The sequence below is a fragment of the Ixodes scapularis genome, unplaced genomic scaffold (assembly GCF_016920785.2).
Source record: "Ixodes scapularis isolate PalLabHiFi unplaced genomic scaffold, ASM1692078v2 PGA_scaffold1__304_contigs__length_218370807, whole genome shotgun sequence".
NCBI lineage: Eukaryota > Metazoa > Arthropoda > Arachnida > Ixodida > Ixodidae > Ixodes > Ixodes scapularis.
Window position 1 is genome coordinate 58,257,327 of NW_024609846.1, and position 13,220 is coordinate 58,270,546.

A 13,220-nucleotide genomic window follows, 5' to 3' on the forward strand; every position below is an offset into this window, starting at 1 on the left:
TGTTTTTGTTGTTGTTGTTGCTTATTCATTTTCCATCTTTGCGCCCAGAATAGCAAGTCGGAAGTCCGACAAATAAATCTGGCTTCCTTCCTCAGTCCAAGACACAAACACACAAATCCTTTTCGATGCGCAGCAACGCTCCACGATCGGAGCCAACGAAGCACAGAAAAAGGGGAACACGAGATAATGCGCTATCGTTGCTTTGCTTTATCTTTCTTTCCGTCTATCCAGCTATTTTTATGCAACGAAGCCCCAAAAAATCACGCGCAACAGAGGCACACACGGGCGTCTTTGCGCTCGTGCAGTCCGGAGCAGCGCAGCTCCCACGCCCAAGTCTACGCGGCCAAGGTTCTCCCAGACAAGGAGGCGCTATTCACCCTAACACACGACCCAAAATAAGTTCACGGACTCAACAGCTGGCTCTCTCTTGTGAAGGCACGGGCGGAAGCGGACGCAAGACCGCAAGCGTAAACTCCGGCGCGCGATCCCGAGGACGTGGTTCCGCGACTGCTATTCCACGCGCAACTGGCCGACGACCAAAGTGCGTGCCGCACGAGCGCGAGATCGCCCGTGGTCGGACAAACGTTTCGAAACGAACGTAAACAAGTTGATTGACGTAGCCGCATCCGCTCCTTCGTGGGCGGCGGACTCGTCTGTTAACTTCGTTCATTCCGTTGACCCTTTTTTGTTTCTCGATCACCGGTGTCGCCGGTTTTCGAGATACGTATTCGATGCAGCTCAAATTACGTGAGCTCAGGCCTGGGGAGGCTAAGGAAGATTATTAGAAGGGTCCATTCCTGTTTCCGTACGACGAAGCGAAGGCTAAAAAAAAATAAAGAGTACCTACTTGCGACTTCTCAAAGTTCTCTTTCTCTTGGTCGAGGCTGTTGGTTCTCCGTTGGGTGAGTGCCTTAGGTAGCGGGAGCGTCGACATGCTGAAGGACGCTTTTTCCGCCGTCGTAAAATGGCTAACGCGGCTTGCAAAAATCGGTGTATCGACAAGTTTTGTCCCGTAAACAAGGCGGGGACAACAAGCGCTCTCTTTAGCAGAAAGTTGCCATTGACGATGTCGATGGCCTTGCCGCTGTTGCGGAGGGACGGAGTACGGAGTTCTGCCGCTCGGCAAATGAGTCACGAGGGCTCTTTAGCGAGACGGCTTTTTGACTCTCAACAAGGATGTCTTGAGTCCACCGCTTACTTCCCCAAGTTGACGCCCTGATTACCTCGCCGGGCTTTTCCCTCTCGAGTCGGGCAAAAAGCGTCTTTGAAGACCGCTAGCTAGGGTATGCAGTCCATAATCTGCGGAGCGGACGTAACTGCGTTCACAGGTGTTGCGTGGGTGTTAGATGTAACGGCATTTTTTTATTTTTTTTTATAGCGGTTGCATTAACTTTTATATTAATAATCGTCACCGCATAAGGAATGCACGTGTACGCGCGGAAATACTACAGTGAAACTACAGTGAAATGAAAATTACATCTACGTTTGCGGAAACGGTTTCGGTTAGGTAGCTTTTTTTTAATTCCCTCGTAATCAGATTGAACGATGTGGCTTTATCAGACCTGCCATGCCTGTCCACTAGTAATATCATACGGTGCTTTTACTTCGAAGGCATGCGGTTTAGAGAAGCTCGTTTCAGCGAACGCCGTTTAACCGACCCAATTTAGAAAAAATGGCCACGAGTCTCCTTTTAGCGAATTCTGCCGCCGTGAAGCAGCGTATGTAGATATATCAGATGGGTTAAAATTTTTGTAATGAGCGAGGCGGATTGCGGATCAGATGGGTAAACGCGGCGGGGCAGGTGCGCTAATACGCACCTAAGTGATACACGTGCTAAGTAGGGGAGCATTTTTTTAAACAGCATTCCTTTTCGATAAACAGCGTTTCATTAAAGTGAGGCCACGCTTTATCTAAACTGAGCTTCGATAAAACGTGCCAGTTCTCTTAAACGTGTTTCAATGAAAAGGCGTTCAATCAACCGTAGTAAACGAGTCCCTATCGTTTCATCGAAACTCATTTCATGAATTTACGTTTCGAGGATAACTTTGGCATCAAGACACATTTTACCGACACACGTTTTGTCGACACGATTGTTTCACTGACGCAAATTGCACACTGTAGGAATATTTCGCCACGCGTGTATCACTGGGTTGCGCGTTAACCCACCCCTCCGCCTGCGTTCACGCCACATCGAGGCGACAGTCTGTAGCGGCTTATTACAAAAATGTTAGCTCACCTGATCGATCCATACACCTCTTCGCGGCGACAGTCTCATGCAGCTTACTACGAAAAACAACTAATCTGAGCTGTCGATGAAACGACTTGTCGATGAAACAATCTGTCAATGAAACATTGCATGTCGATGAAACGTTCAATGAACTGATTGCAACCCGTAGTAAAGTGCTTTTACTTTGTTTCAGCCAAGGTGCAGCCAATGCTACTGGTGCGCAGAGACATAGCCAGGGGGGAGGCTTATGGGGCTTAAGCCCTCCCCAAAATCCGATCGACCCTATAATATACACATGAATTTTGACCCCCCCTCCCCCTCTTTACATCCCTAGTCATGGACATCCCAGCCACCTCAGCCCCCCTTTGAAAAGAATTCCTGGTTACGCCACTGCAAGTGCGAGTATGTGGCTCTGAACGCCTAGAACAGGGCACGAGCACCCTGAACACAGCACGACCCCGCATGCTTGGCAGGGACGCTGAAAGCCCGGAGCTCGCACTTGTAGCATCGGCTGCGTCTGGATTTAAGCTGAAACGAAGTATAGACCATTCCATTTAGCGCTCTCTGGGCAGCACCATTTTGTTCGACCGCAGCGCCCTCTCCACACATCCGGGAAGTTCAGCGGGTTCGGCGGGGTAAAACGAGAGAGAGGGCACGCCGCCGACTCCGCTAGCAGACGACAAACCGGGAGGTTGCCGTTCTCCATCTTTGGGCTGTATCGGCGGGCTCTACCGAACACCGAACTCTCGCTCGTGGCTGCCGTTGTGAAGTGGTTCGCATTCTTAGAATAGTTGTGGCTACTCCAAAATGATCCTATAGCTCTCTGTTGTTCTATTTTGCTAAATGATAAACTAGCATATCTTTTTTCCGTTACTTAAATAGCAGTTGAGTCAGCCGGCAGTACTACCCTCAACTACTGCGTGTATTGTGGCAGGACAGCACGTTTTATTTATTATTTCAGACTTCCACTCACGGTCGCTAAAGGCCTGCACCATTACGAACTTTTGTATAGTAAAAAAGGTACATCAACCGGATTTTCTTTTCGCCAAAGAGACCGGCCAATTTGACACAGTTTTCCCTATTTTTGTTTTTTATTTGCACGCAGGTAACAGTGCAATTGGACCCTGTGAGTCTTTTTATCTAGCATAGTATTACACGACAACTGGCATACCAAAATCTGCGCATCTGCGCTTGAAAGTTCCAAAATGACGCGATTTTAAACAGAGTTTGCACGCCAGCCGCAAGCTAGCTACAGCCCACTCGGCGGACCGGACGGCTTGCGGGGGAGAGGGGGAGTGCATTTTTTTTCTCTTTTACCCTCTCTGCTATGACCCTAATGGAACGGTCTATGCACGTTTGCAAATACGGCCTCGAGGTGCCGCCCTCTTGCTCAGTTGGGGTGCGCTTGGGAGCACCATAATCTGATTACGCCGCCTCAGCAAGGCGTCATAATCGGATTAGGACGCATGTCCAAGCGCACCCCACTTGAGCAAGATGGCGGCACCCGTGGCCGTACTTGCAAACGTGTATACCCGCTTCAGCATTTGGCTTAAAATTGGTGTATGTTTATATAGCCTGAACTTAGTCTGCCTCAACGGTTGACTTGTCTCACAGCCGTGGCAATTTAGCCAGTGCGGTACAACTGCTAGCCTGGGGTCTTTAAAGTGCACCATGCAGTAGTGATACACGACCACACGCTGGCACAATGCTCATCCAGATTGAAACGGCCAGGGGTGGGGATTGAACCCACTTGAATCTGCACGCATGCTCTCCTCTCCTTGGAAATGGCGAGAGAAGTTACATCTTGGCATGGAGTCTTTCGGAAAAAAGAGGACGACGAGGTCACGCTTCCGCGCCACCAACACGCCTCTCGCTCCAGCTAAGTCGCCCGCAGCAATACCGTTCTAGAGTTCAGCCCGACTCGGTGGCCAAGAAAGGACTGTGAATTTTGGTAAATTTAATCAATGCACCGAGTGTTTGGGAAAAAAATAATATAAATTTTCTCAGTGCAAAAATGAACTATAAATCTCCAATCGCTCTGTCTCTGCCCAAATGTAGCGTTAGCGTCCGAGATCAGACGTCGAAGTTTCAAAACAATGTTAACTAAACAAAAAAATTATATGCAATTTTTTAGAAGAAAAAATTTAGGAAAATTGCAGCCAACAAAGCCCATAAAAACAGGGCCCCATTTTCTCACTGAAAATTTGCAAAAAGTGTTTAGCTTTTGAATTAGGTACCGGCAAGCTATGGAACCATCTAGTCCCAACTAGCCCGAACCGCTAGCACTGCATTTGGAAGAAGAGTGAATGTTCCGTGATACGTAGCTTATTTCTGTGGCGAGAAAAATGTGGTATTCTTTTCTTCTAAACGCTAGGGGAGGGCAAATATTAAAAATTCTGAATATGAAGATAATTTTATAAATTAATTATTCGCATTTGGTTCGTAAACATTCTTCGGTATTTTTCTAACATTCTAAGTGGTACAAATATTTTAAACAAACTGGATATTCGAGAACGCATTCGAAAGCACTATACTCCGTTTCACACCTTGCATCCGGACGAAGCAGAAGCTACGAGCTATCCTAGCCAATCGCGTTCTGTGGTCGTAGCTCGTGATATGCTTTCCGCACGTCGCTGTGCCCCCTCTCCAAGGTCACATGACACTCAGTCTTGGATTGGCTCAGATGGCTCATAACATCTGCTGCGCTCGGACGTAGGGTGAAACGAAGTATAGTTCGATCTGCTAACGGTTTGGGACGCAAGCTCTAAATGTTTTTTTATTCTTGTCCACACAGATCTGGTGTTTAGATATGTGAAAATAAAAAGTTATGAATAAATGGAATTGCCCCTGACTATTCGATTCGATATTCGACGGTAACTATTTGTATTCGATTCATATTTGTAAAATTGAACACCCCTCATAAACACCCATTTCATAACCAGTTCTTTTTCTTTTTTTTGGTTTACCACGTTTTTGCAAGAATTTGGAAGCAGCAGGAAAAAAATAATTGCAGTCTGTGTTCTGGTAATAGCTGTCTGTGTTCCGGTAATAACCCCAAATTATCCACAATCATGCAATAATGTGCAACTGTCCGGTGCCATTTTCAGTGTTAGTTGTATGGTGCCATTGCATGCTTTGCTTGCTTTCCAAAGCAATGAGCATGCACATGCAGGGCTGGGGATTCGTAAACAATGGAATGGTGTATATACCTTACATAAATGTTTTGCTTTACCACTTCATTTCAGTTTCATGGAAAAACAAAAAAACAAAACTTGATTTGAAGGTGACTTGATAAAGCTGGTACCAAACAGGCTGCCATATGCAGTTGACAAATTTGCAACATATATGTAGTTTAACCACCCTTCTCAAAGGACAAGGCAACGTCTCAAACTCAGCGTTCAAGGAGTATGAGAAGTGTCCGAAGTGCCCAGAAAGCCTTTTCTTTTTCTGTTGGTACTTTTTTCTGCAGGATGTTCTTTGTTGTTGCTTCACGGTTCCAGGGTTGGTTAGAGCTTGGTTCTTTTCAGAATTCTATGTGTCATGGCTAGGAGGCAAGCTTTGCACCGTGTTGTACAAGGTTTAGGGTTCAATGTGGAGAGCAAGTCGTCTGCTTCTTGCTAAGCAGTTGCAGTGACGTCAGAGCAGTGCTGAGCTCTGATTGAAATGACATTAGGTAGACCACGAAGCTAGATGCCTTGAGCCCATTTTTTTCTTTTCAGTCAGCCATTAAGAGCTCGGAGTTCCGACGACAAGTTTGTTTGCTTCCTGTGCAGGAAGCAAACAAGCTTGCGCTCCGCATAAAAATTTGAAGTTGGCAACTCCTTTCAAAATAGAATGAGAAATGTCTGAAGTGATAAAAAAACGCAATATTGTGCTTTCTTTTTAACAGTTGTGAACTTGTTTCTTTTTTTCTTTGTGTTCGTTTTTTCTGTGTTCGGTGGTTGGATGTGGGCCACATTATAGGTAAACAGGGAGTGGGGCTGAATAAATGCAGCAGTTGAGTTTGAGACATCATCTTGTCCTTTCTTTCTGTCCCTTCAACTGTTTGATGGTTCCCTTTTGTTACCACAGGCTCAGGTATAATTCATCATGGATAACCTTCACCAGCTCACCTGCAAACTTACTATTTTTTCAGAAAATATACACTTAAGGTTAGGGATGCCGCGAACTTTTTTCGAATCGAAGTTTCGATGATCGAATCAAGCGGTTCGAAAGGTTCGAAAGATTTCGATTTTTCGAATTGTCTATATCGTAAAATTCGACAGAGGTCGCATTTTCGAACTTGTTAAGCTAAGAAGTTTGACGCTTTTCGAATCGTCGAACTTATTACGCTAAAAAATTCGATCTTTTTCGAACTTTCGAACTTATTGCGCTGCAAGGTTCGATGCTTGTCGAACTTTCGAACTTGACTGACCAAAAAATTCGATGAATTTCAAACTTTCGAACTTATTTATCAAGAGAATTCGAAAAGTTTCGAACTTTCGAATTCTAAAAAGTCAGAAGTTCGACGAACTTCGAACTTTTAGGGTAAAAGTTTGACGTTCGTCGAACTTCGAGAGACCGGCGGATGGTTTCATTTGATTTCAAGTAGTGGGGTACATTCGTAATTTTTTTTTTCTCGAACTTTTACACGCGGTGCTGCGTTCCTTACGAAAGACAATGTCGTTTATTTCAATGTTCTGGCATGCTTAGCTTTAAAGAAATAAATCCCGAAGGGGCGAGGAAGGACGACGGGTTTTTGACGATTATCGTTTGTGCCAGATTTGAAGCACACTGCAGCCGGAGCTATCTATGGTAGATATGTTATACTTTTTTTAAGAATGATCTATGTATAGCCTAGGTAAGTGCCGTCTTAAGATGTGATTATTGTTATTCAACGTGAGTTTCGAAGAAATGTCCAAACATGTATCTGCATGCAATTATGACCTAAACTTGATATTTATTTTTGTCTAAGTTGTTTGAGGTATCGCATTTAAATTAACACCACAAACAGTACATATCATTGCCATCTGCAGAATACAAAATAATATATTTATTGTTTTTTCACGTTAAGGAATAAATTAACTCATGGGAGAAGATTTCTAATAGTGTTCAAGTTCAGCACGTCATTAAAAGAAAACTTTTTTTTTTTTTCGCTTCACGTTCCTGGGACGTGTTTCTTTTAGCCTGTACACATTTTGGTAAAAGAAACTTGTTTCGAAGTTCTGAACCTCTGAATATGCAAGAATAGAACACTTGCGACGAATTCTTGATAGTTGTTGTTTTTTCTCCTGCTTTTTATTCCCGCATTTATTCTTTTCTTTTTTTTTGTTACTATCGGCACAGGTGTTTAGGTCGAAAAGACAGCTTTGAACTTCCGAACCACTAAGCATGTGACGAGCAGTGCCTTCTGACAACGAGTTTCTAACAATGACCATCTACGCAACCTTTTATGCAGTGAAGAGCGACATTAGCTATACATATGCATAAATAATTTCAGATTAAAATAAGCTCGACCACGCCCTCTTTCCCCGCAATGTTTTCTTTAACAGTCCGAAAAACCTGCAAGGGGGAGAAAGAGGCTGAAACCCCCCCCCCCCCCCCCCCCCCCCCCGCTACCCTCTTTCCCCCCGTTTTTCCTCTTCCGACGCCACTTGTATGGTAGAACACTCCTCGACCTCGAGTTGTGTCGGCTTTTGCGCTTTTTGCGAGGCGATTCCTCCGTCCCAGAAAATAAACCTCCAGGACAATTATAAACTTCACCGCATCGGATTACTACCAGATTGCAAGGGGTGGCGAGCTAGTTTGCCAGGTCGCTTCAAGGTTTTTCTGAGCCTCAACCTCCTGCTTGCCCCTGGCCGTTTCGAACTGGATGAGTCTCGTAAAACAGTGTGTTTGTGCAATCACTACTGCGTGATGCAGGTTAAAGAACCCCCCCCGGAGCTGGCGGTCACAATTCTGCACTGCCAAATATTCTAGCACGTCCGGGACACTCGTCGTCTCATTTAATTGCCTGACCAACTTCGCAGAATCTGGATATCACACCCTAACTTTTCTAAACTTGATTTTGTGAAAACAAGTGAGTCGTGAAAACGTTATTTGAAACTGAAACTGTGGAAAAACTTGAAAATCGGACTTCGAACTTTGAAAACTTGTATTAAAAAGAAATTCAAAATGTTCAATGTTTTTTTTTTTTTTTTTTTTTTTTCTTTAATTTAGCGTTAAAAGAAAATTGAAACCTTCAAACTTTTCGAACTTTATGCAAAAAGAAATTTGAAATCTTCGAATTGTTCGAACTTCATGTCTATAAAAATTCGAAGCGTTCGAAGTTTTCAAAATTTTTTTACAAAGAATTTCGAAATCTTCGAATTTATCGAACCTGAAGTAAAAAAATATTCGAATTCGAAATTTTAGAAACCGTGAAAGCTTTGAAATTTTCGAATTCGAAACTCCGCTGTGGTCAAAAGTTGCGAATTTTTCGAAATCGAACCTCGGTCGGTACGAAAATATCGAAATTTTTCGAAATCGAACTTTAGTTCGCTTTGCAAATATCGAAACCTTTCGAAATCGAACCTAGGGTGGTTCGCGACATCCCTACTTAAGGTAGAGACCGTCCAATCGCATTAGAAAATATGTGATAATGTAAGCAAGATAGAGCTCTCAATTTGTACTGGATTTAAAAGCAAGCATAAGAGTTAGTCTTTAACTAACAAAAAGCTCTTATCTCAACAATGGCCTTGGCAAATGGAAGCACCCTTTCTGTTGTGGCAGGCAGTGTTACATGTTACTTCATGTTACAAATAACTCTGCTTCCATAGTTAAGTCGCTCGGCCATTTCACTTGTTTTGGCTGTCAGTCTGTGGAAGTTCACATAAACCATGAAAAGCTGATGTTCGAACATGAGCAACATTTTGCAAGCATTTTGGGTCACATCGCATTAGACATGAATTTATTTATGTCCACACACAATTGTACATATCATTGCTAAACCGAACGGAATGAAGCGGTTTTGAAGCACAATAATTAAAGGTCATCCTGCTGTAATGAAGTGTTAATATTCTTTCCCGCGTTCTCGTTTTGCACGACCCTAGATACATTCCCTGAATGCACTCCTTGAGAAGCAATAATTGGGCTGGCTGACCCACCAGTGCCCTGACACAAGGTGATTGCAATATTTCATTGTCAAAGTTTGCAATTAAAACTAATTATATGAGTACTCAACGTCGGACCAGACTGCTTCCACTTCGCTTTCTTCGAGTTCGTTCTGGAAAAGAGAAAGCACCCATTAAGAACTTGCAGAATGACCCAGGTGCAGATAACAGGGCACATTCTTCACGAAATGTGATGTGAAAAAGCTGGGGTATGCCATACAACACTAACGGCCACATGGGCTACTGTACCGTACCGAACATTACAATAAATACAGTAGCTACCGTATTTACTCAAATATAAGTCGGACTTTTTTTTTTTTTTTCGGAAATCGTGACCAAACAATTTCGACCTACAGTTGCAACCAAATTTTGCGACCCTACCGGGGGCATGGAGCTATCGAGTCACCGAGCAGGCGTTGCCGTGGAGCCGCACCGCTTCTTGTTTTCAAAAAGCTTTTGGTGCACGAAAACAACCGGAACAGCAGCAGCCGACGGCCCGCCCGCGATAGCCGCGCCGCTCGCGCGCATCCCTCGGGCGTCGGGTTTCTTCATCGCGCCTGTAGCGTTCCCCCGGCTGGGCAACGGGGAAGGGGAGGGAGAGGAACGTGATGTGCCATGCACTTTGCCCTCCATCCTCGCAAACGCGCACGAAAAAAGAACAAAAAAAACGGAGGTTACTTTTGTTTGTTGCTTGAGGCGGCTCGACTCGCGTGTTGCTCGTGGCGACTCGACTCGCGGCGTTGCTTGCGTCTTTGTATTTTGTCTTTCGTCGCTTCACCCGTCTCCACCTTCTTCCGTTTCTTCTTGTCGTCATTTTACAACGGTGTCATTGAGGTATTTTTGCGAATTTGCGAGGATGTCTACCAAGCTGACGAGCTTCAGACGACGATGACATGTCCAGAAGTTCCGACGGTGATTAAGTTTTTGGCATCGCCCCGTGATTTAGCTGAGAGTGCTGTAAATAAAGGTTTGTTTCTTTCGGCGGGCCGCGACGTACACCTTACACACGCCAGGAAGCGCCGCAGAGCCTCGCCAATAACGGCCGTCGCTGTAAGAGGACAGAACTGGCTCGTGGTCACCGCGGTAGCTCACCTCTACGTCCGACTCGGCAATCTCGTCCACGTCCATGTCGTATCCCCCCTCCACATTCTCGGGCCTCTGCTCCACCCTGCGCGTTCCCTTGCGGGCGCTGGCGTTGCTCGGGTCCAGGCTGCATGGGAGAAAGGGAGCTTCCCTCTTGTACAGAGACTCAGGGTCGCGCGTCGGGCGCTCTAGGCGTACTTCGTCGTCGCCGACAGGATGGGAACAACGGTGCGTCTCGTTTGGACATTCGACCTCTGCGTGTGCCTGTGGACTTTTGTCTGCGCTCGCACGCACGCTCTAGAGGGTTACAAAAGGCCGAAGCAATATCGAAGGTAGGAAGCTGGCACTGGAGGCAGGACGACCGAGACTCCTTCCTGCCGTCCGCAACCTGTCAGTGGCTGTACCTAATTCTTGGCACTTTTCCTGCTCATGCCCGCGGCTTTTGGAAAGAAACAGGACGCGGACTAAACGAAAGTGGACGCTCGTGGCGTCAGATTTTTTGTGCTTGCATTTTTCTAACGATTCGGCGTAATAGTTTGGCATTCGTTTTGCTAAAGTGGCATCTGTCGGTGCCCATCTTGCGGGGGTGCAAATATAGAACCCGTAGGCAGACAAGAAAAAAAGCAAATGGTAGTGCATAAAATAAAAATATTTGCAGCGCCACGACAATAAGAAGTGTTTGGCTGTATGAGCTGTTCTGATAGTCCACCCACAGAAAGGCAGCATTACCCCAACCAGCATTCCTCCCAGTTCTGTACTAGTACTTCCATATAAAGTAAAAAAAAATGAAACAAAAATAAATGCCAAATGGTCGCTTGGATCTTTCGTGTTTACTTCTTGTTTCATCGATTCAGCAAAATAATATATGGAGTATGTTTACGCATGCTTATCAGAAACACCCAGGAACTGCAAACCCTAGGTATGGGAAGGCAGAAGGCTTCCCTACCTAGCTTGCTGTGAAAATCAGGATAGACTGAAGTATGCAGAGTACTATAGATGTACCATACACATAAATAGCGTAGGTTGCCTGACATTGCATGGTTAGTGGGGGACAGTTTTCTTTTTAATTAATATTTTCTAAGATTTCCGTTACTCATCGAAGCAGAATGTGACCTACGTGGGTCTTTGTTAGAAATGTGGTAGGTAAAGTATTCCTCCCCACCAATAGTTCTTCAACTGTTCCATCGATTTTGTTCCTGTAATTAAGATAGTATCTTCTGGCCAATAATCACAGATATTGAATCTTAACAACGCACCCAAAAACGAGCAAGCAATAAAAATATATGCACATTTGTCCTCAAATAAGCTCTGGATAATGTGCAATCTCACTATAAGCTGACGGACCTTGAAACATACTGTGTCATAATACACGTAACTACTTTTGCAAATGACCCACATCCATGAAAGACGCTACTTTTTTTTCAACCAAAAGTAAAAACAGTACAAAAAAGATAATGCCAAGGAGGAAGCAGATATGCAAAAAGGGCCCATGCACTTTCTGCAATGCTTATAACCAGATGAGTCACAAAACAACTAATTCAACTATTAAATCAACTATAATTCTGCCAAACTGGTTTTCTTCCTCTACCCTCGTTCCATTTTGCTGCTTGGGACGTACCTAGGCATTGAAGCCCTGCACCCTAGAACTAGAGATGCATCGCGACGTGATTGAGAAATTATGTGGGCAGAACTTACCTTGAGCCCAGGGCAGCAAGAAAGCCCAGAGTTTTCAACTAGGTGTCGCCTGTCAATACCTTTCGAACCCTTTCCCACTTAAGCTCTAAAAAAATCAATCGGCTGTCTCTGGCTTTTTTCAAAAGAATTCTAAATGATTCTAAATGCATAGCATTTATAGGGCCTCTTTGCACTCCTTCTGTGGGCAGAATGAAGGCACGACTCCACTAGCAGAAAACATGCCACAACGTGTCACAGCCGTCCGGGCATCACGAGTAGGCATCAAAACACCACGAGTAGGCCACACTGACCAATGTTTTGCCACTGCGGCACAGTACCTAGTCACGTGACACCACTTAGGAACACATGCTCTTTCGGCCAGCTTGAGATTGTGCGTATTTCATTGAGCCTACACCTTCGTATTTTGGCTTCTGCTCTTTGTTCGGTTGCTTTGCTCAGGCTTGTCATCTATACCTCACTCGAAATGCCAGATTGTTTTCTTATTGCATTGTCTAAACTTTCCATGTCAAAACTTGGCAATACTGCTCAAAAAAAAAATTATACTATTTCTTTGCGTAAAATTTATTTTTCAATACGCACATCCCAATTAAACGTTAAAAAAAACTTTTTTTTTTTTTCAGTGGATTTAAGGAGGTTGTTTAAGGGCGCATTGCGAAGGTTCTGTGAATATGTGAAGCAAGCACAGTGTCACGTGAAACTGCGATGTCATGTGACAATGTGACATCACCATGTTACACGACATCACAGTGTCATGTAACGTCATGTCATTGTGTCATGTAATGTCATAAAGTCACGCGACTCCTTAAGTCATGCGACGTTACAGTGTCACGTGCAACACGTCATGATGCCACATGACGCTGAGACGTTATTGAGGCAAGATGCCACGGAGACACAAAATCCCCGAGGCTGACCCTTTAAGTGCTATGCATTTAAAACAGATTTCACTCGAATGAGGCGGGAGCCTTACTTGAGAGCAATGCCAAAATGGTGCAGTGCCTTCTCGTGTTCGCTCGTCCTGGCAAAGAAGTCCCCCAGCATCTGATGCAGCCGGCATGTGCTTTGCACCTCCAGATGCTTCTGCAGTC

The 13,220-nt window shown here is 44.7% G+C and overlaps 2 protein-coding genes across 3 annotated transcripts in view; both read right to left on the minus strand.

Annotated features, from left to right (window-relative positions):
* Positions 1-1,077, minus strand: part of LOC8042567 (huntingtin-interacting protein 1) — a 79,364-nt gene extending 78,287 nt beyond the window's left edge. Inside the window, exon 1 of the mRNA XM_040206949.3 lies at positions 848-1,077. Coding sequence (XP_040062883.1) covers positions 848-934 — 87 coding nt within the window. The 5' untranslated portion in view covers positions 935-1,077. The remainder of the gene's footprint in view (positions 1-847) is intronic.
* An 8,049-nt stretch (positions 1,078-9,126) lies between these two features.
* Positions 9,127-13,220, minus strand: part of LOC8042561 (anaphase-promoting complex subunit 7) — a 28,147-nt gene continuing 24,053 nt past the window's right edge. For both annotated transcript variants that reach the window (XM_029983662.3, XM_029983663.3), the window contains exons 14-16: positions 13,103-13,219; positions 10,450-10,567; positions 9,127-9,470 (exon numbers count right to left, since the gene is read on the minus strand). In XM_029983662.3, coding sequence (XP_029839522.2) covers positions 9,408-9,470; positions 10,450-10,567; positions 13,103-13,219 — 298 coding nt within the window. In that variant the 3' untranslated portion in view covers positions 9,127-9,407. The remainder of the gene's footprint in view (positions 9,471-10,449; positions 10,568-13,102; position 13,220) is intronic.